This window comes from Quercus lobata, chromosome 7, assembly GCF_001633185.2.
Source record: "Quercus lobata isolate SW786 chromosome 7, ValleyOak3.0 Primary Assembly, whole genome shotgun sequence".
In the NCBI taxonomy this organism is placed as follows: domain Eukaryota; kingdom Viridiplantae; phylum Streptophyta; class Magnoliopsida; order Fagales; family Fagaceae; genus Quercus; species Quercus lobata.
The window spans coordinates 16,016,630-16,037,628 of NC_044910.1; the positions used below are offsets into that span (position 1 = coordinate 16,016,630).

A 20,999-nucleotide genomic window follows, 5' to 3' on the forward strand; every position below is an offset into this window, starting at 1 on the left:
CAAAACTTTGTTTAAAATCTTGACGAAAAAAAATAAAATGAAATTTTGGGTTAAGTGAATAAATGGATAGAGCCCTATGGCTCCAATTATAGGTAAACAAAAAAAAAAAGAAACGAGCTTCTGTTCTTAATTTGAACGATTACCCTATGAGTAATGGTTATTTGTTCAAGTGAATCTTATGATCCGTTTGTTTCAGTAGAAAACATAAGTCAATGGACAATGTTTCTATGTTCCATGGAAAACAAGCTCAATGTAATGGAAAATGTATTTCAAATTTTAAAAGCAGAAAGCGTTTGTTTATTTATAAACGTCACATAATATATTCCATAGATCACCCACAAATAAACTTCACAACAGAATCTGGTAAAAAAAAAAAAAAAAAAAATTCACACCACAAAAAAGCTCTCCCAATGGTAATTTCTCACTCTTAGCCTTAACTCTCTCCACGAACCAATCAATGATAAATTATTGACTATTTTTCAAACGAACCCTTGTACTTGATTTATTTTTATTCACACATTCTTTTGTGAGGATTTTGAATTTTGGGTATATTTTGCCATTATTCTCCTCAAATATTTAGCTAAATTAATTCAAAAAACCTTACTTTTTCTAGTTTAGCAATCTATTATTTTCATACACATACATTAGCTTCAATACTTTATCAATGTTAAAATTATATATTATTTCCTCTCATTCACGTTTGCTCTATGTACTTATGGGTTGGAGTAGTCAACAGTCCTGTATAGAATTTAATATGTTAGTATTTTGGGTCATGTACTTAACTCAATAGGATGTAACATTAATGTTATGTACACTACCTTAATTGCAACCTTAATAAGATCTTAATTTTTTAATTATTTAATATTTTAAGGGTGTAAATTATAATTTAGTCTAAATAATATTTGAAGTGTCTTTAATAAAGTTCAAAACAACACAATACATTTTGAACCAAAAAAAAAGTCTTTTTTCAACTTAATTTTAAGTGACAACGCATTAATATTAATAGAAGACTTAATTCTAAATGATATGTAACATATATACAATCAAAACTACCTTAAATTTTAATTTTAAACGTGTAATTGTAATTTAGTAAAATATAAAAAAATATTGGATAGTTTATAAAAATATAAAACAAAGACATATATATATATATATATATAAAATTTAAAAATTGGGGACTTACTCACAGTAAAAAAAAAAAAAAAAAAAAATCGATCAACTGGTGAAATTTTTATAATTGATTAAGAGATTTGAAGTTTTTTTTTTTTGAGAAAGAAGTGAGAGATTTGAAGTTGAATCACAACCTACGCTAAAAATTTGTCCATGTCTTAATTCGATTGGATGATAAATAGTTATTATCTGGAGTCGGCATAGAAAAGACGTGAGCTTGAACTTGGAGTCTCGACCGACCTGAGAGGGTGGGAGGGAGGGAGGGAAGAGAAGTATTTTGTTTTCTGAAACAAAAAGTCCTTAAAAAGGAAGCAAGAGAGAGAGAGAGAGGTTTCTTTCTCTTTCTTTATTTAGTACTACTCCCATTCTCATATTTGCTTAATAATTAAGATTTATAAATATATAAAGACGAAAAAGAAAACTGATCCTCTGAAATTGGCGCTTGCTCTAGTTTTGGCATTTCTCACAAATCCCATTCTCAGGTAACCTAAATTTCCATTTACTTCATTTGAATGAAATACTAATAGTCGTCCCTCCTTCTTTTTCTTGGATCCTAACCCTAATTCTTTTATCTTTTTTACGTTTTCAATTTTGGCTTTAATTTCACAATTTGTTTTGCTTACAACTACGAATACGAACTGGGTTTTTTTTTTTTTTTTTTGAATTATTAATGTTTGATTAGTCAATTGTAAATGAACGTTCGTATGCTTTTAGTTTCATATGTATTGATCGTTAAACACAAGCTGATTTGTATTGTATGAGCTAATTTTGCTTATCTAACTAACTATATGCTGAATAATTTAAAAAAGTTGATAAATATCTGGGAAAAGATAATACCCACTTTTTTTTTTTTCCTTGTTTTTGATGGGCAGCAAAATGTCATGATTTGACCTTATTTAGCTGATTTATAAAGGTCTTGCTTGTACCCAGTCCACAAAACTCCCACTTTTTTGGAGAGGTTGATTCTTGGATCAGAACCTGTGACTTGTTATTTTTTGGTGGAAGGCATTTGCCATCATACCAAGGCTACCTTATTTAGCCGATTTATCTATTGAAACTTTACATGGGTGTGTTCAGTTCAGGTTTACTTTAAAATGTTGCTGATGTTTTGTATCAATGTTGTTGGATGATCTGTATTTATGTTGTTTTATGCTGTTTGGGCCCTTGGAAGTGAATGTGTTTAGATATTCAGGCTCGCATAATTCGTACGTTAATGACGTCAAGAACTTTGAGGAGAAGGCTTCATCATGGGGATGTTGATGGAAAAAAGCAGGAGCATATGGAGGCATCATCGGGGTTGGATGGTTTGGATGAGCCTCTGCTAGGATATTATGAGCACGATGATAGGCATTCCGAGGTGACGCATTGTTAGTCATTTTAGTTATCTTCCATTCTGGTGGTTCATTTTAGCTATCTTGTGTTATGTGATCAATATTTGGCTTTATTGTAGGGAGACACTAATGAAGATCTTTGGGAAGAGGAAAGGAGGAAGGAACACCTCCATTGGACGCGTCTATTCTCACAGTTGATTGCCCAATGGGCTCAATGGTTTGGTATGCTGTTTTTCTGTTGTTGGAATTGCTTTGTAGTTATATGCTTCATGCTTTTCAGATGCTATCAGTGTCAATTAAGCTTGTTTATTTGATTGGATGGCTTTGTTGGTATGTCTGGCCTATTATCCATCAAGATTTTTATCAACTGATGAATTTTCCACCCTTTTTCCCTTCTTATTGCTAGGCGTGAAAGTTAGATATATTAACATGGTCACCAAGAGCCTTGTAGCTCTACTGACACCTGCTGAAGTTTGCTTGAAGTTTGTTTTTTGTCCCTAAGCTATTGAAAACATTACACTCTATGTTCTTCTGTCTACTCTTGTTAAATTTTAATCTACATGTCTAATTAAGTGGCACTATTTTTCGCATTAGAGAATTTGACATGTTTGACCTGAACCATTAAATCTAATGAAAATATAAAACACACACATCAGGTGAACAAGTGGCATGAAACTATTAGTCATATATGTAGAATGAATAACCTTTTTAAAGTTGAGGGACGAAAAAAGATTTTTTGAATTTTAAGGACAGAAAGTGTAAAGTTTCAACAGTTTAGGGACGAAAGAAGAACTTTTTAAAGTTTGGGGACAAAAATAGAACTTCATGTGAACTTTAGGGACAAAACAATATTTTAATATACCTTCTACATTTAACTGATTTCTTTTCACAGTTAACTACCTCAAAAATCATGCTATAATCCTGAAGATGTCTTGTTCTTTGTGTGCATTGACTATTTGACTTCATCCTAGATGTTGGGAATATTATTGGTTCATTGACTGATAATTTCATCTTGGTTTTTCTAGCAAATATTGTCCTTGGATCCGGATCTCTAATTGGACGCCTTTTACCCTTTTCATCCTACACACAAAGAGGACAAAGCAATAAGCTGCTTCCACTTTCCCTTAGTCCTTTGCAGGTATGTCTAGTGACATAATATATTTAAATTAGAGCAATTTATTGAACTTTCTACATCCTCTGAGTAAAGGGAGGTTTTCAATATAATTTTTGTCATCTCAAACTTTTTGATAAGGATTGAACAGAATTGATTTATTTTCCGCGGTTTTTATACTCCCTGTATAATTTCTATTTTGTTGAGTAGTCATGTTTTCTTATTCTTTGAGGCAATTTTAACTGATGCTCAAATTGGTCTGAAGAATGATATTCTTGCTAGTTGGAGTCTAGGATTGAGAACATGTTTCAGGAAGGTGATTTGCAGGTCCTCTCCCTTGTTCTTACCATTGTTAAAGGATCAAATTCTAATTTAAATTTTGGCTTAGGGAGAAAGGTTTTGTAGGACAAATTGTTATGCGTGGTTGTCGTTGGTTTAAGGTTAGGAATTGTGAATCTTAAGGTTTAGAATTGTTTTGAAGAAAGAGTTATGGGGCTGTGACAGGCATTAAATTTGGTTTGATGAATTATTTGATGTCTATTTGGTACTAAGTAGTTTTTGATATGTAAAAGAAAGGGTTTGACTTGGGGTATGTAAGGAAGAAGAAAATAGAGAATTTTTATAGTGTTTAGAGTTTGTATGTATAGTACCAGTGAATAGTAACATAAAAGAGAAGAAGGAAAGAGAGAATAGAAAGGTTGAAAGAACACACAAAGGCCAATATGCAGCAAAACACTCATTGCTCAAAACACTCATTATTTTAATTAATCAACCCCCTCTCCTCCTTGAATATATATATATATATATATATATAAGGACTCTTTCTTGTGCTAGGAGTATTAGGTCTCCTAGTTTTACTAGTAAACTAAAACCTAATAAAAGACTAACTTGGACTTAAAAGAAAATAAAACCTAAGATACCTAGGATCTCCTAGAAAATTCTAGATTCAACTAAACTACCAAAATACCTTTAATTCACAAGAATTGCAGACTTTATAGATTTGCCCGTGATTACAACATTGATCATAAGTAATAAAATAAAAAACGCTAGTAAAAGACTATTTTAACCCTAGAACACACATAACTAGACCTTTAAGACCACACAATTTTCACTTCAATTGGATTTCACATAGGTATCCCATAAAAGATATTGAATCAATGATTTTTTTAGGTTCTTATAAATAAAAAATAAGAGAAAAAGGAATTTGCGAAGTAGTAACAACTCAATCTTCCGTGGCAGCATCAAAAAGTCTTGCTGGGGTGAGATTCAATTTCCAAATTTAGGTGTGTAGTTTTGTAGATATGGGACAAGAGTGCCACTTTTAGATTATAAGTACCCAAAGATTCACTCACTCCCAACCGCATTTACTTGAGGTAAAGTCTACGGGTTGGTACAAGTAAATTATTATCATGACTAACAATGGGGAGTAATTATCATTGGTAAATTATTACTTGTCCCAAAAGTGTAACCTATTAGGAAAGGGAGAATTCAATCATTTGAGGGGAAATTGCAAATTACACCCCTAAAATTTGGGAGTGTTTGGATTTTACACCTTGAAGTTTTAAAATTTGGATTTTACCCTCATGAAGTTTGGGGTGTTTGGATTTTATATCCTGACGTTTCAAAATATGGTATAAAATCCAAACACCCTCAAACTTCAGGCGGTAAAATCCAAATTCTGAAATTTCAGGGTGTAAAATTCAAACATCCCTAAACTTTAGGGGTGTAATTTGCAATTTACCCATCATTTAACCATTATTGTAACACTACCCTTATGCATGGCCCAAGCCTCCCCGTAATAAGTGGAACCTAACACATAGGATATTTAACTTTGTTAAGTGATAGGTAGAGTGAAGATAGAGTTTGACCTTCAGACTATTTGCTCTGAGACAATGATAAATTTTTGATTGTCCCCAAAACTTAAGTTTTTTGGAAATGGTGAATTTAGATTGTGTTTGGGAAAAGCTAAAAAATGCACTTTTTTTATTAATCAGTTTATTTTTGCTACTATTCATGGGTCCTATTACACTTTTTGGTACTATTCATGAGTTCCATTGTACTATTTCAGCTACTTTTAGCTTTATTTACAGTACTTTCAGCAAAATAAGCTGTTTCCTAAATGGACTCTTAATCATTATTCTAAAAATCATCAAAGAAATCTGAACCAAGATTATCCATAAACCAATGTATATTGTTGTTCATTTTTGGAAATATGAAGTGAGCTTGTTTCCCTAAGAAGCAAATGAGCTCTAGCTCATTTGGCAACTCCTTACCTTTTAATTTATAGGGGGGAGGGTGAGGTTGTGGTGTATATGGAGGGAGAGGAACATTGAGAGCTTTGAGGACGTAAAGAGAACAATGCCAAACCTCAAATTCATTTTCTTTAGAACTTTGTTGGATTGGATGTCAGTTTTGCATAGTTTGTCTTTATGTTCTATTATTGATTTGATAGATTTATGTAATTTGCATAATCGATTGTTTGATCCCTAGTTGTATACTCCTTATGTATTTAGGTGACTCATTTTTTGATATCAATTAGAATTTTTTTACTTATTAAAAAAGAAGGGGGGGGGGGAGTTTAAGGTCGTGGGTTCAAGACGTATTGGGTGCATGCATTATTATTATTATTATTATTATTATTCTCTCTCCTTCTAGGTTGAAATTGAAAGTAAGTTGATGGAATTTCCTTTTGAAATGGTCAATCAATATTTTTTAACAAAAATCTATGTAAGTATACATTTTTGGTCTTTTCTAGGACGATTAATCACAGGAATTGTTTACTCATTATGCTCTATAATCTGATGTGGAAAGTTTTATTTGTTTTTTTAAACTGTTCATTTTATAAAATATTCATTAATTTACTTCAGTATTTTTATTATTTTTTTAATATATGAGGGTACTTGTTATTGTTACTTTACTTATCTTTTCTGCTTAAAATTTGTTTCATTTTAGGAAGAAAGACTCCAGAATCTACGGCAAAGGCTTGAGGTCCCCTTTGATGGTTCTCGTGTTGAGCATCAAGTAGGCTTCTTTTTTTGGTTTTGTTTTGCTTCTTTCTATTTGTTTTATTTTATTTTATGTTTTAGTAACATTTGTTACCTGTCCTTGTTTTTTATTTTCTTTGAGATTTTATTGTTGGATGCCTTCAATCAAGTTGTAGAATCCAGACTTTATCATATATTTATTTCTTTAGTATCTATTTTTCATTGATATGTAGTACTTTTGAGTCTGTGTATTAGAGTAATCATGTAATTATTGTGTCTGGTTCATGTTGCCTTATTATACTTTATTGTAATGACAATTCACTCACTGTTGCATGCAAGACATGGATGCTAAACATTCATCATCTCAAACTATGGGCTGACCAACCTACTTGTCTAGGAAATTATTCCAATAGAAAGTCATTTCAATTTTTTGTGTTCTCTATGATTATGTCTCAACATATAGTTTCATGCTTTTTTTTTAAAGGGAAGGTAATTTGGATTACCTGGATTTAGAGACATGTCAATTTATTGAAAACAAGTCAAAACATAATTCTCAAGTTTATGTTGTTCAATTAAAAGACATCTATGCACATATCTTAATTGTAATCCAGTACAAATTTGATACTCAAATAGAGATGGGTTTATGAACTGAGAGCCACAAAAGCAGAAGACTTGCTAGAGAAAGAAGGATCTTTTATTTAAAATATAATTTTTTAAAGTAAATATAAACTGAATATTACTTATCAAAAAAAAAAAAAAAAGTAAATATAAACTGAATATTTGGGACTTTGGGTTGCAGGATGCACTTAAACAATTATGGAGGTTGGCTTACCCTGAAAGGGAGCTCCCATCTCTTAAATCTGAGCTTTGGAAGGAAATGGGTTGGCAGGGTTCTGACCCTTCAACAGATTTTAGGTAAATAGGAGAACTTATATGAGGACTAATTTTTAGACAATGAAATTTGGTTTTCATTGTGATTTCTCCTTCATAAAAATATCTTCAACATGAAGTTTTCAACGCTATTTGCAGGGGTGGGGGATTTATATCGTTGGAGAATCTTATCTTTTTTGCTCAGAGATATCCGGTATGTTTACTTCGCTATATTTATATACGTACTACTTGCATAAATCTCAACTGTCATTGTAATCAGCTGTATTGTTGCCTTCAATGTACATTAAATATTTATTTCATTCTTTTGATTGAGTAAGTTTATACTGCCCCCTTTTTCTTAAGCCTCATTGTTCATTTGTTTGTATGATTTATTTAATTATATCTTGTCTTGGAAATGCATTCTCCATATGTAAGGAAGATGATTTTGATAAAATTCTAGCTTTAAGCTTTGAGAATGTGTTCTGTGTTGCCTTCTCCTACCTAAGTGTAATTGCTTCTTGTTCTATTCAATGTCTAACACCAAACAACCATCAAAATTATTTGAGATCCCACGAAGTTACTTAACTTTCTAAACCTTTTTAATGAAGCTTGTTAGGAAAATGGTTCTGGTGGTATGCTTTGGAGAGAGATGCACTTTAAAGAAGAGTGATAGAGGTGAAATATGGTAGTGATTTTTTTGGGGGGTGTGGGGGGTGTACTTGCTCAGTCCTTAGTCCATATGGTGTTAGTCTATGGAGAACTATTAGACAGGGCTGGCCGTCTTTGTCTTCTCACATTCACTATGAGGTTGGGGATGGAACACTGATCAAATTTTTGCAAGACCGATGGTGTGGCCAGACTTCTCTTGCTGTTTGTTACCCCGAGTTATTTAGACTTAGCTGTAATAAGGATGCCAGTGTGGCAGATTTTATGCATTTCACCAATGTGGTTCTTCACTGGGATCTCCACTTTGTGCGGGCAATACAAGATTGGGAATTAGAGTCCTTGATGACTTTTATGTGTGCCATTTATGATTCGGAAATTAGGGGGATTGGAAAGGATAAGATGTACTAGCAACTGAATAATAAAAAGGGCTTTAAGGTAGGTGTTTTTACCTACTTTTGGACTCTAATACTGATGTTGCTACTATTAATCTCTCTTGCCTTGGAAAATCATTTGGAGATTCAAGGTCCCTTTGAGAGTAGCTTTATTTTTATGGACTACAGCTTTGGGTAATATTTTGACCATTGACAATTTAAGGAAGAGAAAGGTAAAGATCATAGATTGGTGTTATATGTGCAAATGTAATGGTGAATTTGCTGACCACCTTTTGCTACATTGCCCCATCTTTTCAGATTTGTAGTCCATGATTTTTGGTTTGTTTGGGAAGCTTTTTGGGTGATGCCAAAATCTGTAGTTGAGCTTCTAGTTTGCTGGCAAGGTCAATTTGGTTGTCATCAAAATGGTCACATTTGGATGATTATCCCACATTGTCAGATGTGGTGCATTTGGAGGGAAAGGAATAGCAAAAGTTTTGAAGATACCGAGCATTTTATGCCTGGTCTCAAGTTTTTCTTTTTCCGAACTTTTTTGGATTGGCTGACTGCCTTGAGAAACCTTTCTTTCTTTTCTATTGCTGATTTATTAGACTTATGCAATTTTTGTAATTGATTGTTTCACCCTGGTATAATTCTTGTATACTTGGGTGACTCTTGATATATATATTTTTATTACTTATCAAAAAGAAAAAAATAAAAAAACATCAAACCATATTCAAGAATCCCTCAAAATCTTGTCAAGAACCCTCATTAAGTGCTGAATCCCTAAAGATTGTACCTCAAAACAGGAAAATTTGGATCTTCTTCGTTCATATTGTACTTTGTTTTTCCTGATACCAGTAGTATTTATATTTTATTTTGCGTTTCATCACATGACACAGTTCCAGTTACCTTCTCTATTTGGGTGTAGCGTTCTGTTAAGGCAGATCTTGGCATTACTTTGTTTGGAATTAACCTTGAGTTTATACCAAAACTTGTGATTTTGGAAGCATGGTGGTCTATGGTGTATCCGTCATTTTCATATCTTAGCGAACATTTATTGGTAAGTTGAACATGCACTTAGTAGGTCTTGAACTCTTAACCTCACAGACCTAGCACTTACAAGGGGAGGAGGTGTTAGTTGAGCTAGATCTCATTGACACGAATGAAATATGTACAAGCAACAAAGAAAAAAAAAACTTATGCACAAAAAGAAAGTGAATCTAAAAACAGCAGAATGGATTCTGTAGAAGTAAATCCCCACGCATGAGACCAATCAAAGAAGAGGAAATGAACATATATTGGTATTTTTTGAGAGATTAAAAATCCAGCCAAAGAAAAAAAAAAGAGACTTATGCATTGGCATTAGGGGTTGTTTCTCTTGGGGGTGCAGTGTATGGCACAAATATGCATTCAAAGTTCTTGTTTATAGGGAATCCTAAAGGAATAAGAGTTTTACTGGACATGGTCTATAGGGATTTTGTAGAAGTAAATCCCCACGCATGAGACCAATCAAAGAAGAGGAAATGAACATATATTGGTATTTTTTGAGAGATTAAAAATCCAGCCAAAGAAAAAAAAAAAAGAGAGATTTATGCAGTGGCATTAGGGGTTGTTTCTCTTGGGGGTGCAGTGTATGGCACAAATATGCATTCAAAGTTCTTGTTTATAGGGAATCCTAAAGGAATAAGAGTTTTACTGGACATGGTCTATAGATTGATCCTTCTACTTATTGGTTCTGCGTGTCCCCTGCTTTGAAGTTTGGTATTAAATGGCATCTTTACTTGTATTTGTCTACTTAATGTTGGTTTTTGTTTTTATCAGACTAGTCTCCTGCACATGCTGTAAGATGCTCTATAAATAGTAGGCACACAAACAAGAGAAATCATTTCAAAAGAAAAAAAGGAAAAATTATGCAAAACTTTAGAGAAAAAAGAAAAGGAGAGCTGGCACACTGGGACGTGACTATAAATGCTCAATGCTCCCAAAACTAGAGAATCCTGCATCTTGGATTGAAAAGATAGTATAGAAAACTACTCTCTTAGTCATAATTTTTTTGTTGATCTTCCATACACTTGAAGTTGAAGGAGTGTAAAACCCAAACTTCAATTTAGAGAGGTCAAGAGAAGAGAGATTATTGTGGAATGAATTTTGTGGGTTTAATTTAGTAATTGATCCAGAAAAGAGTAAGAAAGATGAAATGGTTTAGAAGTTGGAATTTCACTGGGGAAAAGTGGGTGCTAACGTGTATGAATTCTAGGAATCTTACTTTGATCCTAGCAGCAAAAGAAGCCTGATAAGCAGTTAAAGAGTTGTAGAAAGAATTGTGCTAATATTAAGGGAGTAAAAGGGTAATCAATTTTCTATTTTAACATCATATGCCACTGTTTCAATATTGCTTTGGGATCTATGTATCAGGCGTATTTTTGGAAAATTACGAAGGGCAATGCCTTTCACATAGTTGCTTTGGTGCTTTTAACAATAATAATCACTTTGCCTGCTTATGTGTCTGCGTGAGAACTGAGAACATTTCTCTGTGTACATTTATATTTTGGGGAGTAGTTGACTTTCTGTATGAATTCATATGTACATATAGATGGTGATTTTGTTTAATGCAAAAATATATGTAAAGGCTTAACTGAAAACAGATGGGCTTGTGAAGGCTATTAGAGATGATGTTAGAGCATGTGTTGGAGGTCTTCGGAACATTCCTAATACTATTATATAGAATTTTATGTAGTAGATGGAGAGTTTCTGTATGTGTTGGAGTTATCTCCTTTGTTTCTGTATTGTGTGTGCAGCTCATCAGCTGCTTGCGTTTGGAGGTTGTTTGAACTGATTGTAATCTCTTTTTGTTGGCTATGAAATTATTTCAATCATAAAAAATTAGGCCAAGTGTACAGCTGGTTTCTAAACTTAAGCTCATGAGAAATTGTAGTCCTTGAAGTTTAAAGTGATAATTTTTAGTCCCTAAAAACTTAAAGTGATCGCTATCAATCCGTATGGAGTGATGATCTAAGGGACTAAAAGTGATCGCTTTAAATTTTAGAGACTAAAATTGCTCATGGGTTAAACTTTAGGGACCAACAATGGAATTAAGCTAAAAAATATCACAATATTTCCTTCTACAGGAATCGTTCCAAAGATTGTTACACAAACAAGATGGAACTAGAGCTGAGTGGGAATATCCCTTTGCTGTAGCTGGGATCAATATTTCTTTTATGTTGGCACAAATGCTGGATCTTCAATCAGGTAATATGCATTTCTAAAATGAAGAATATTCACATGTTGTCTAACAGCTGTGCTCCTCTCATGACTGACCAGATGCTGAAATTTTTTTTCAGCTGCAATAGGTTATTTATTACAAAGCCTACCCCAAACACATTTTGTGGTTGAGCATGACATTTATTTTTAGTTGTCTGATGCCAAACAGACTTAACATCTTAGATTAGGAATTCTTCTAAACACTTGATTCGAAAGCTCCATTTATGAAAAATTAACATCTTAGATTAGGAATTCTTCAAAACATTTGATTCTAATGCTCCATTTATGTAGTATTTGGGGTTATGTTTTTTTATTTTGCAGGAAAGCCAACTTCTCTAGCAGGAATTCGCTTTTTGGAACTGCTTGGGGAAGATGAAATGGCATTTGATAATCTCTATTGTGTAGCCTTTCGTATGATGGATGCTCAGTGGCTTGCAAAGCGTGCTTCTTATATGGAATTCAATGTAAATCATTTTAGCAAGTTATATCCTGTCCATTTGATTTGATGTATGAATTGTGTTCTCTCCCTAATCAAATGATTCAAATCTGCTGTTGGTTGTAAATTTTATTTTGGATTTCCAGGACGTTTTGAAGTCTACAAGAACTCAGTTAGAGCGTGAGCTTGCACTTGAAGATGTCATCAACGTGAGAGATTTACCAGCATACAACCTCTTGAAAAGATAGTGTACTTTAGTTTTATTAGTTCACTGACCCTTCCCATTTTTTTTTTTCTATTTTCTGCTTTTTTATTTTTTATTATTTTTTTTATACATAAGTTGTTCTATCATATTTCCAAAACCACACCGAAGATTCTGTTCTTCAAATAGCCATGGCATATAAAAACTTTGCCATCTTAATAGTTCAAATGTCAAATGTTAAAAAGAGTACAAGCTTTAAGTGCCTCAGATTCATATGCGGCTGCATTTTGTGTATATTTTTTTCCAGTCCTTTCCTTTTGCTTACCTTTTATGTTTTTTGATAGCTCCTTTCCAGTCTGTATTGTATTTGTATTGTTTTATTTTTGTGTTGGTTTATGTTTTTAAAGCAGCAAGAAGTCATATGAATAGGGTTTTGAAGAACAATTTCTTTAATCACTCTTTGTTACAATTAAGAATGTTATTTTCCAGAGGTGTATGTCAAGGGAAAACATAGGGCAAAAAGATGATAGGTTTGTTAATGCAGTTAAATGTTGTATCAGCAGGCTGGGATGAAAAATTAAGATTTTATCAAATACTTTCAAATGAACTACTTTCAGTGGTTCAATCTCAATCAACCGAATACAATTTAGAGAAATTGAACTGTTCATCCATTCAGTGGTTCTTCAGTAGAACTTCCTTCGGTAGGTTTCAAGAACAACTTATTCAAACGTTCTGATGCTTTATTCACCTAGAAGAACACAAAAAAAAAAAAAAAGAAAAAGAAAAAAGAAAAAAAAGAGGGTTACGAAATGCATTTGTCATTCTGATGATATTCATGTAAATCAAAATAATTGATGCTGATCATGGCTCTTGCAATATATACATTTGAATTACCTGGTCATTCCAATCAGTCTTAAAGGTTATGTAACCAAGCACGAGTGATTGCATTACCACACCAAGGATCATTCCAATCCATAGGCCCTGCACAATTTATTAAGAACAGATAAGTTAAGAATATATTCCTCCATCAATTAGCTAAGAATAATTCAAAATGATTATGTAAACTGACATTATTAAAATCCCATATTATAAAACTAAGCTCAATTTTCACGAGGGAAAAGAATCTCATGGGAACTGATGGTTGATGACTCGGAGTTTGAAAACTAGATACAGGTTTCTTACCTCTACTTCTAGTTTGGCCACATATCCAAGAATAGCTCCTACTGGGATCCCAATCAGATAATAGCAACCTATGTTAATATATGCAACCACAGCTTGCCGACCGGCACCCACAGCCACCCCTGCAAAACAGAAGTTATAGATTAAAAAAAATTGGAGTGGAAGGAGCACCCATGTTTACACTTATAAAGAACTTGCCAGTCTATAAGATGTATAAACAATGGTTTGACCTTTCACTATCATCATAGTAATAAATTGAAATACATGCCTGAAAGTACTGCCTGGACACAGTTGAGTAAGATTGACAAACTTAGCAGGATATAGAGGCTCGACACATATGCTACAACTTCCTCATCACTTGTGAACAAGTAAGCGAGTTTATGACCAAAAATTAAACATAGAATCCAAAAGAACACTCCAAGAATAACTGAAGTACTGGAGATGATTTTAACGGAGAACTCTGCAGCTTTAGCATCTCCTTTCCCTAGTTCATTTGAAACCCGGACGCTATACAAAGGAAATATATTTATCTATCAGTTAAAGAGAAACTGGATTACAATGTCAGTCATCAAACAAGAAAAAAGGGTAATAAGAGCAAAGCAATACCTTGCAGCAGTTAGGAAGCCAAGGAAAACCATAAATTCCCAAGCAATGATATTGAGGCTGCAACAATGTCGGTTCAATTAAGGACATTTCTAGTATACCAAAATCTAGTAAGAAACTTAAAATGAGAATCAATGTGGCCTTACCAAATGGAAAATGCAGATATTGCAACCGTAGCGTTTTGCACATATCCCGCCAATAAGATTAAAACAGCATTGTACCAAAACTCCAAGCTATTGGGAAAGTGAAGAAAAAGAAAAGAAAAGAGAAAGGGGATGATTATAACAGTATGATAAAAGAGTTACAAAGGAAAATGTGAAAGGAATGAGAAAGGAACTAGCATAGAGTGAATATAAAAATGCTTAAGAATGTTAAAATTTTGTTGTGCCATACAAGGAATGATGCAATAAAATGTATTCCTCTTAACATTGTCTGCTCCTCTATTGTTCTAACTATTGAATTTAAAAATTAAAAAAAAAAAGGTGGGCAAAAAAAGAATTGAGATGAAGTAATTTAGTGAAGGACATGGAGTACTTACCAAAGCATGACACCTGAGGATAGTGAGAGCTTCAATACTGGTAGTAAATCTCGAAAAGCAGCTAGTGAGAAACCTGTCCATGTGTTGGGACACCAACCTCCAAAGACATACACGAATGTTCCAATTAACACTAACCAATAAGATATAATCATCGCACTCATTGCACCAGGAATCCCCCAGTTCAGTTTGCTCACAAAAATCCATGACAAAAGAACATGAAGTACAAATGTAATAGCAGATAGCCATCCGACAATTCTGTTTTTGAGCTGCGTTTGTAAATACTTCTGGACGCTAAAGCCAAAAGCGAAATAGTAGAGAATTGGAATGAACCATAAAGAGATATATCCAGCAACTTCTGATGTTTCATCTTCCTCTCCTAGTAGCTTGAAGATGGAAGCTGAGTAGATAAAGACAGGGAGCAAGATAGTTGCAATAACAATATTGATAAGCCATGACCTTTGCAAGTAGATGCTCATCATGTGGTATTGCCTTGCTCCAAATGCTTGCCCACAAAGAGTCTCAGTTGCACTTGACATGCCCAACTAAAATATGAAAATTAAAATGGAGGCAAAATTGTGTTACAGATTGATAGAATCATTCTTTCATAAATCCATCGGCAAATAATAAAGCCTTAATTCCAAAATTTTAGCGTTGGTTCTAGAAATTCTCACTTGACTATTACAAAGAAATTAAAAAAATTTCAAAAATGCATATTCCATATTTTAGAAACATGTCTCTATTGGTCTAATTTTATTTGTATGTGAGGCAAGAATGAATATGTCTGGTTACTCTTCTTTCTCCTTTTACTAGTAGTATGCTCGACTCATGCACGGATTGATTAATTAAAATTTATTTGTATTGAAGAAAATATTTGACTAATAATATCCTGAAATTGAAAATTAAAAAAAAAAAAAAATCTTAAGTTATATGATGGAAAGATATCGTGTAAGACCAAATTTTTTATTAGAACCACCCTCAACATTTTTTTTTTTTATTAGAACCAAAAATTATGGTAGATGATTGAATAATTAAAAATAATTCACGAAAATTCCTTTAAATCTTTAGATTTTAGTAATATAATTTAAATTGGAGCAGCATCTTAATTTTTTGAATAATGTTGAGAACAGAATTAAAATTTCAGTTATGGTAAACTGTCTCAATATTATGAAAGTATAATATTCATGATGCAACGGTCAAAAAAAGAAGAAGAAAAGAGTACCCCGTCACTATATTATGAAGGTATTGAATAATTAATCTTATAGTATCATTTTAGGAGATATGATTTAAAATTTTGAGAAAAGATTGGTGCCAAAAATATATTAGGGTGATATATATATATATTTTGAAAGTTTTTTTTTTTTTTTTTTTTGACTGAAAAATTAGACTCTAATTTTTTTTTTTTTTTGAAAAAGTTTCAACCTATGTGTCCACTACTGATGAAATATATATATTTATATATCATTAGATCAAGACATCAATCGGCTTTTGGCATAGGCATTGGTGTAGGCGTGGATTGAACTCTAAATCTCTTATTTAACTATCAGAGACTTTACCAGTTGAGTTAATATATAAAAGCTATATAGTTTGAAAATTAGTTAAGAGTATACTGATACCAAAAAAAAAAAAAAAAAAAAAAAAAAGTTGGTACAAATATAATCTTTCCAAATATCAAACAAAAGATGAAAAAAAAAAAAAGTATGATAAAGATACTCACCAGTATCCCATTTACAAATCGTACAGTTAGAATTTGAATGAGTGCATAAGCCGCAAGATCCACTTCACCAAGATGCCCTATAAATGCCTGTGTTACCACAAACATTCCAAATTGAGTAACCCTGGCTAACATAGCAGGAAATGCAACCCTCCATATTTTTTTCGATTCCACCCAAATTCTCCTTGGCAGATTTCTAATATTTTCTGGTTCTGCTCCAAGTAATCTCTCATCCATCCTGTTGTTAATCACCTGTAAGAGGAATATATATAATACATAAATATTTGGTTAGACTATGATTTTCAAGTTGGATTCACCACTTTGCTCATTTATACATATAAATCGATATGGCCAATATCCAAAACAAGTTTGCACCATTTGGACATTATAATTAATGTCCAAATGTTAAATATATGTGGAAACAATATTGTACCAAGTCTAATCTGTCTACGGCTCTACATTCTAAATTTATAATACATCATGAATATGTAATGGGTATATGTTAAAATATTAACCCCCATAAAATCAAGCTAGATATGATAAAATCATTTTAATTATTTAATTTTTTTTTCTAGAGCTCCAACCTTGTGGTAAATTTTTGTATTTATATAGTATTTTAGAGCTCCAAACTTGTAGTAAAAATTTTCATTGGAAACACTAGAAAATGCCAATCAATTAAGTTACACAATTCCAAACTTACATGTTTCATTGTAAACAAAACATGGGAATTGATATTCACTTTAACCTTTTACTTTAGTCATTCAAAAGTCTTTTTTATTCTTTATGTAATATAAATAACCAAAATGTATAATATTTTTACAATAAATCTTAAATAACAAGTTGTTTGCGGTAAGTAAATAAAAAAAATAGCAACATTGCCCAAATTAATAATTTCTGGTCAAGGCTTTGTTGTGAAACTTTGGTGTATCTATGTTGTATGAGATTCCTATCTTTCCCAACAAACTAGTTTCTGGTCAATGCACAACTTTAATTGTTAAGATCCTGAACTAAATTGACAAAAGCATGCACCTAGACTGACAGTTGAGGGGTTCTCCACATATCCACATGCCAACAAATCCTGGTAAAATGATTGTTTTTTAAAGCATGCACTTGGACTCTTATCACATATCCGATTCGATCTCTGAAATATGGAGCTGATTTTCCCTAAAAGCAACCTTTTTGTTTCTTTTATATTGCATGGATTCTACTTTTTCGAATATTGTCGTACATCCTCTAAAACTGCTGACCTTAATATGATTCACCACCATACATTCCTGTCAAGTACAATACTTCGGAGGCTGCAAAGGCTCACCCAAAATAGCATACATTTTATTTTATTTTGTTTTTTTTTTTTTAAACTTTTTATTTTTAAAAGTAAGCTTTCATAATTTTAGTATAATTTTGTTATAAAATGACTCGTTAGAGGTGAAATTATAGACCTATATAAGCTCATCATTTTATTTTCACCACTTAAAAATCACTATATAAGTAAATTGTGGTAAAAATTATGAAAATTGTTGTGATAGTAAACTTACTTTTTATTTAATTGTAATTTTTATTTATTTATTTATTTTAGAGTTAAGAATATTTTTATTTTACCTTCCCAGGAGCTAATGAAATATAAAATAAATTTTATATATATAGAAAGAGAGATGATTATCTTATAATAATATGATAAAGTTATGCCTTACCCATTAAAGTTCATTGAGTAGACGCTCACAACTTATCAAAAAAAAAGTAGACGTTCGCAATATGGTTTTTTCCCCTTCTACTAGTAATTTGCTTGCACGTGCAATATGCACAAATCAATTGAATTGAAAACAAATATAATGAAAAATAAGATAGTTAATAAAAAAGGGTTGCCTTATAAGTTATATAATGGAAGCATGTTATGGACCAAATCTTTTTGTAAAGAGATAGAAAAAAAAAAAAAAAAAAAAAAACCCTATCCATGTGGTTTATCGAGAAAAAATAAAAAATAAAAAATGGAGAGGACGATTACTTGACACAATCACATGTAGGGTACTACTACTTTTATTATATATTATATATTTTTGTTTAATATTTTTTTTTCCTTTTTTCATGTGGGACATCAAAACTGCTTAAAATTATTAAAAATAATTTGGTCTAATTATGGTTTCGACAAACACTATTTTTTTTTTTTTTCTTGAGAATCGACGAACACAAGATTTACACCATGTGAATTCGTCACATGACTCACAAGTATTATATATTTTTTGAAACAAACTCACAAGTATTTTTATTTAAATAGAACTTCATTATAAATATTACAGTACTACAATTAAAACTCAAACACCAAAATTTTTAAAGAAGCTAGAACAAGTTTTATTATTAATTTAAAATATTTTTTAGTTACTTATTATAATGTTTGGTTTCAACAAAACCCCCAATTTTGCACATTTTATTTTCGTAACAGAAAACTTAAAAGTAATTTTTGTTTCTTTATTTATACTATCTATTTTGTTGTTTAATTTTAAAAATATTATTTGAATTCGACATATATATATAAATATATATATGTATATATGGCACGGTTATGCATATATCTTATCCACTTCTTATCCAAAAAAAAAAAAAAAAAACTTATCTACTTCTTATCTATTCTCTTGACTGGTAATTCCAATTTGCAAAGAGGAACCATGGTTAGCACCCACCTTGAGTGATGAGTTCATGATTTGTCCACGTGATGATTCTTTTAACTTTGTGTTTTATCACTATAATTAATCTTTTTACATATTGCAAATGCACATTCGTACATGAGTCAGATCTTTTTATTGTGTGATTGCCTATTTCAAAAGGGTTCACTTTTTAAATTCTAAATATTTTGACAACCATCCGTTACAACTGGTAGTTTATTTATCTTCCTTTCTTAGTTAGAAAGGTAGGTGTACGAACCACAATAATTTTTTATGATATCTTCACCATTCATAGAATTCTAGAATAAGAAGAAGAAGAAGAAAAAAAAAAAAAAAACTAGTAGGTATCTAGTCTATTTTTCAGCAGTAGACTTGACCATCATCAAGAGGTTGTGTTTCTAGCTAGCTTAGTATTAGTATTACTTGTATGTGTGTGTTTTTTTATTCAGATGGAAGAAATTGAAAGGAAAAAACAAAGGGTTAGACAATAAGCAAGTCAGTAAAAACGTAGAAGTATATATTTTATACCAGAGATCAGAAAGCAAAAAAAGAAAAAGAAAAAGAAAAAGAATCAGAATATAAGATAAGACCCTGCAGTATCATGTTCAACTGTATAGTCTCTGTGATGCTATTTGAGCTTATTAGAATGGATGTATAGGTGGTCTTCCTCGTACCATTATAGATTTGTAGATTTGTGCATTCTATTTGCTAATATGACAGCTAGTAGAGTGTTAGATTACAGAGTTACTTCTAGTTCTATCTATCTCTGTGGCTTAAGGATATTATTATTCATATTGTGCAAAAACATGGAAGTTTTGTAAACACACATATAGATAACATTAAAGCTAAAACAGGTAACAGTGAGGATAAACTTTACTTACTTGGTCTTACAGTTGCTTTTAGGCTATACGGATCGCCTTGGGGTTACTCTTACTTTGATTATATATGACTCGTCTCTTCTAGCAGCAGACACCAATAATAGGGAGAGAGAGAGAGAGAGAGAGAGAGAGCGAGAAAAAGGGGAGATTCTATATTGAAGAGAGAGAGAGAGAGAGAGAGAAGGCTTTCTCCACTTTGCATTCCTTTCCATTAGATTTGCCTCCTATAAATACCTCAATATTATAACTACGAGACATTCCGAAAAAGAAAAGAACCTCCCCCCACCCAAATTAACAAATTGAACTACGGGTTTTAATGGAGAGAGACGAGGATATACATTATTATAATTTATAAAGTATATGATTTAAAATGTTGAAGTTAAACTACTTAAGTATTTTTCAAGTGAAAGATTTTAAAAATTAATATGAGAGAAGTCTGAGGGCCCATTTGGATTAAAGAATGAAGGAGGGAGAGTGGAAGGGAGTAGAATAGAATTGACTGAAAATATACTAGTTTTGGTCTAAATCTACTCCACTCCTCTTCTTTCCTCTCAATCCAAACGAACCATAATTATTTTCTACTAGCAATATATGCAAATGAGAGATGTTAGAAATATTAGGCCAATCTAAACCTAAAGAAAGCGTGCACAATCCAACTCATTGCTAAAGAGTTGCATATCTTAGTTGAATTAAATTGTTGGATATACTTCAACAATTAATTTATTTTTGTGATTATGTAAACAGTAATAACACACAAATCTAATTATAAATAATAAGACTCAATATATAAGAAGAAATTTGTACAATAATTAAATAACTCACAGACTAAATGCGTAAAGAATGAATGATGCAGAACTGATTAAGTCTTATGTTTGGCATAATCTCTTTAAAACAGATTTTGCCCTCACACATTCAGTGGTGTTTAAAGATTTGCAGACTTTTGTCTTGTAGGATAAAATGATCAGCAACATGAAGAAGAAGTACTGCAAGGTTTGTGCTTAATGAACTAAACTATCTTTTTCTCTCTC

At 32.0% G+C, this 20,999-nt stretch overlaps 2 protein-coding genes across 3 annotated transcripts; one reads left to right on the forward strand and one right to left on the reverse strand.

Annotated features, from left to right (window-relative positions):
* Nucleotides 1-1,457: 1,457 nt before the first annotated feature.
* Nucleotides 1,458-12,699, forward strand: LOC115952881 (ELMO domain-containing protein B). Of its 2 annotated transcripts, none has more exons than XM_031070212.1 (10): nt 1,458-1,652; nt 2,342-2,527; nt 2,621-2,723; nt 3,527-3,639; nt 6,565-6,633; nt 7,396-7,511; nt 7,626-7,680; nt 11,635-11,755; nt 12,089-12,231; nt 12,350-12,699. In XM_031070212.1, the coding sequence occupies exons 2-10, from the start codon at nt 2,345-2,347 to the stop codon at nt 12,449-12,451; spliced, it is 1,005 nt and encodes a 334-aa protein (XP_030926072.1). In that variant the 5' UTR covers nt 1,458-1,652; nt 2,342-2,344; the 3' UTR covers nt 12,452-12,699. The 2 variants fall into 2 exon arrangements, with proteins under 2 accessions (XP_030926072.1, XP_030926073.1); XM_031070213.1 differs by having other exon boundaries at nt 2,363-2,527.
* Nucleotides 12,700-12,970: 271 nt separating this feature from the next.
* LOC115952880 (protein DETOXIFICATION 24-like) lies at nt 12,971-20,224 on the reverse strand. The gene is made up of 9 exons (XM_031070211.1): nt 19,975-20,224; nt 16,440-16,688; nt 14,726-15,267; nt 14,334-14,420; nt 14,191-14,247; nt 13,853-14,091; nt 13,588-13,706; nt 13,300-13,386; nt 12,971-13,153 (listed from the first exon to the last, which is right to left on the reverse strand). The coding sequence occupies exons 2-9, from the start codon at nt 16,671-16,673 to the stop codon at nt 13,070-13,072; spliced, it is 1,449 nt and encodes a 482-aa protein (XP_030926071.1). The 5' UTR covers nt 16,674-16,688; nt 19,975-20,224; the 3' UTR covers nt 12,971-13,069.
* Between the last annotated feature and the right edge of the window lie 775 nt (nt 20,225-20,999).

Coding starts and splice junctions, on each gene's coding strand:
- LOC115952881 (XM_031070212.1), top strand. CDS start 2,345: ATGTGTTTAGATATTCAGGCTCGCATAATTCGTACGTTAATGACGTCA. Junction 6,634..7,395: donor GTTCTCGTGTTGAGCATCAA/GTAGGCTTCTTT, acceptor TTTGGGTTGCAG/GATGCACTTAAACAATTATG. Junction 11,756..12,088: donor AATGCTGGATCTTCAATCAG/GTAATATGCATT, acceptor TTTATTTTGCAG/GAAAGCCAACTTCTCTAGCA.
- LOC115952880 (XM_031070211.1), bottom strand. CDS start 16,673: ATGGATGAGAGATTACTTGGAGCAGAACCAGAAAATATTAGAAATCTG. Junction 15,268..16,439: donor GATTTGTAAATGGGATACTG/GTGAGTATCTTT, acceptor TTCATATTTTAG/TTGGGCATGTCAAGTGCAAC. Junction 14,421..14,725: donor TCCTCAGGTGTCATGCTTTG/GTAAGTACTCCA, acceptor CTTTCCCAATAG/CTTGGAGTTTTGGTACAATG.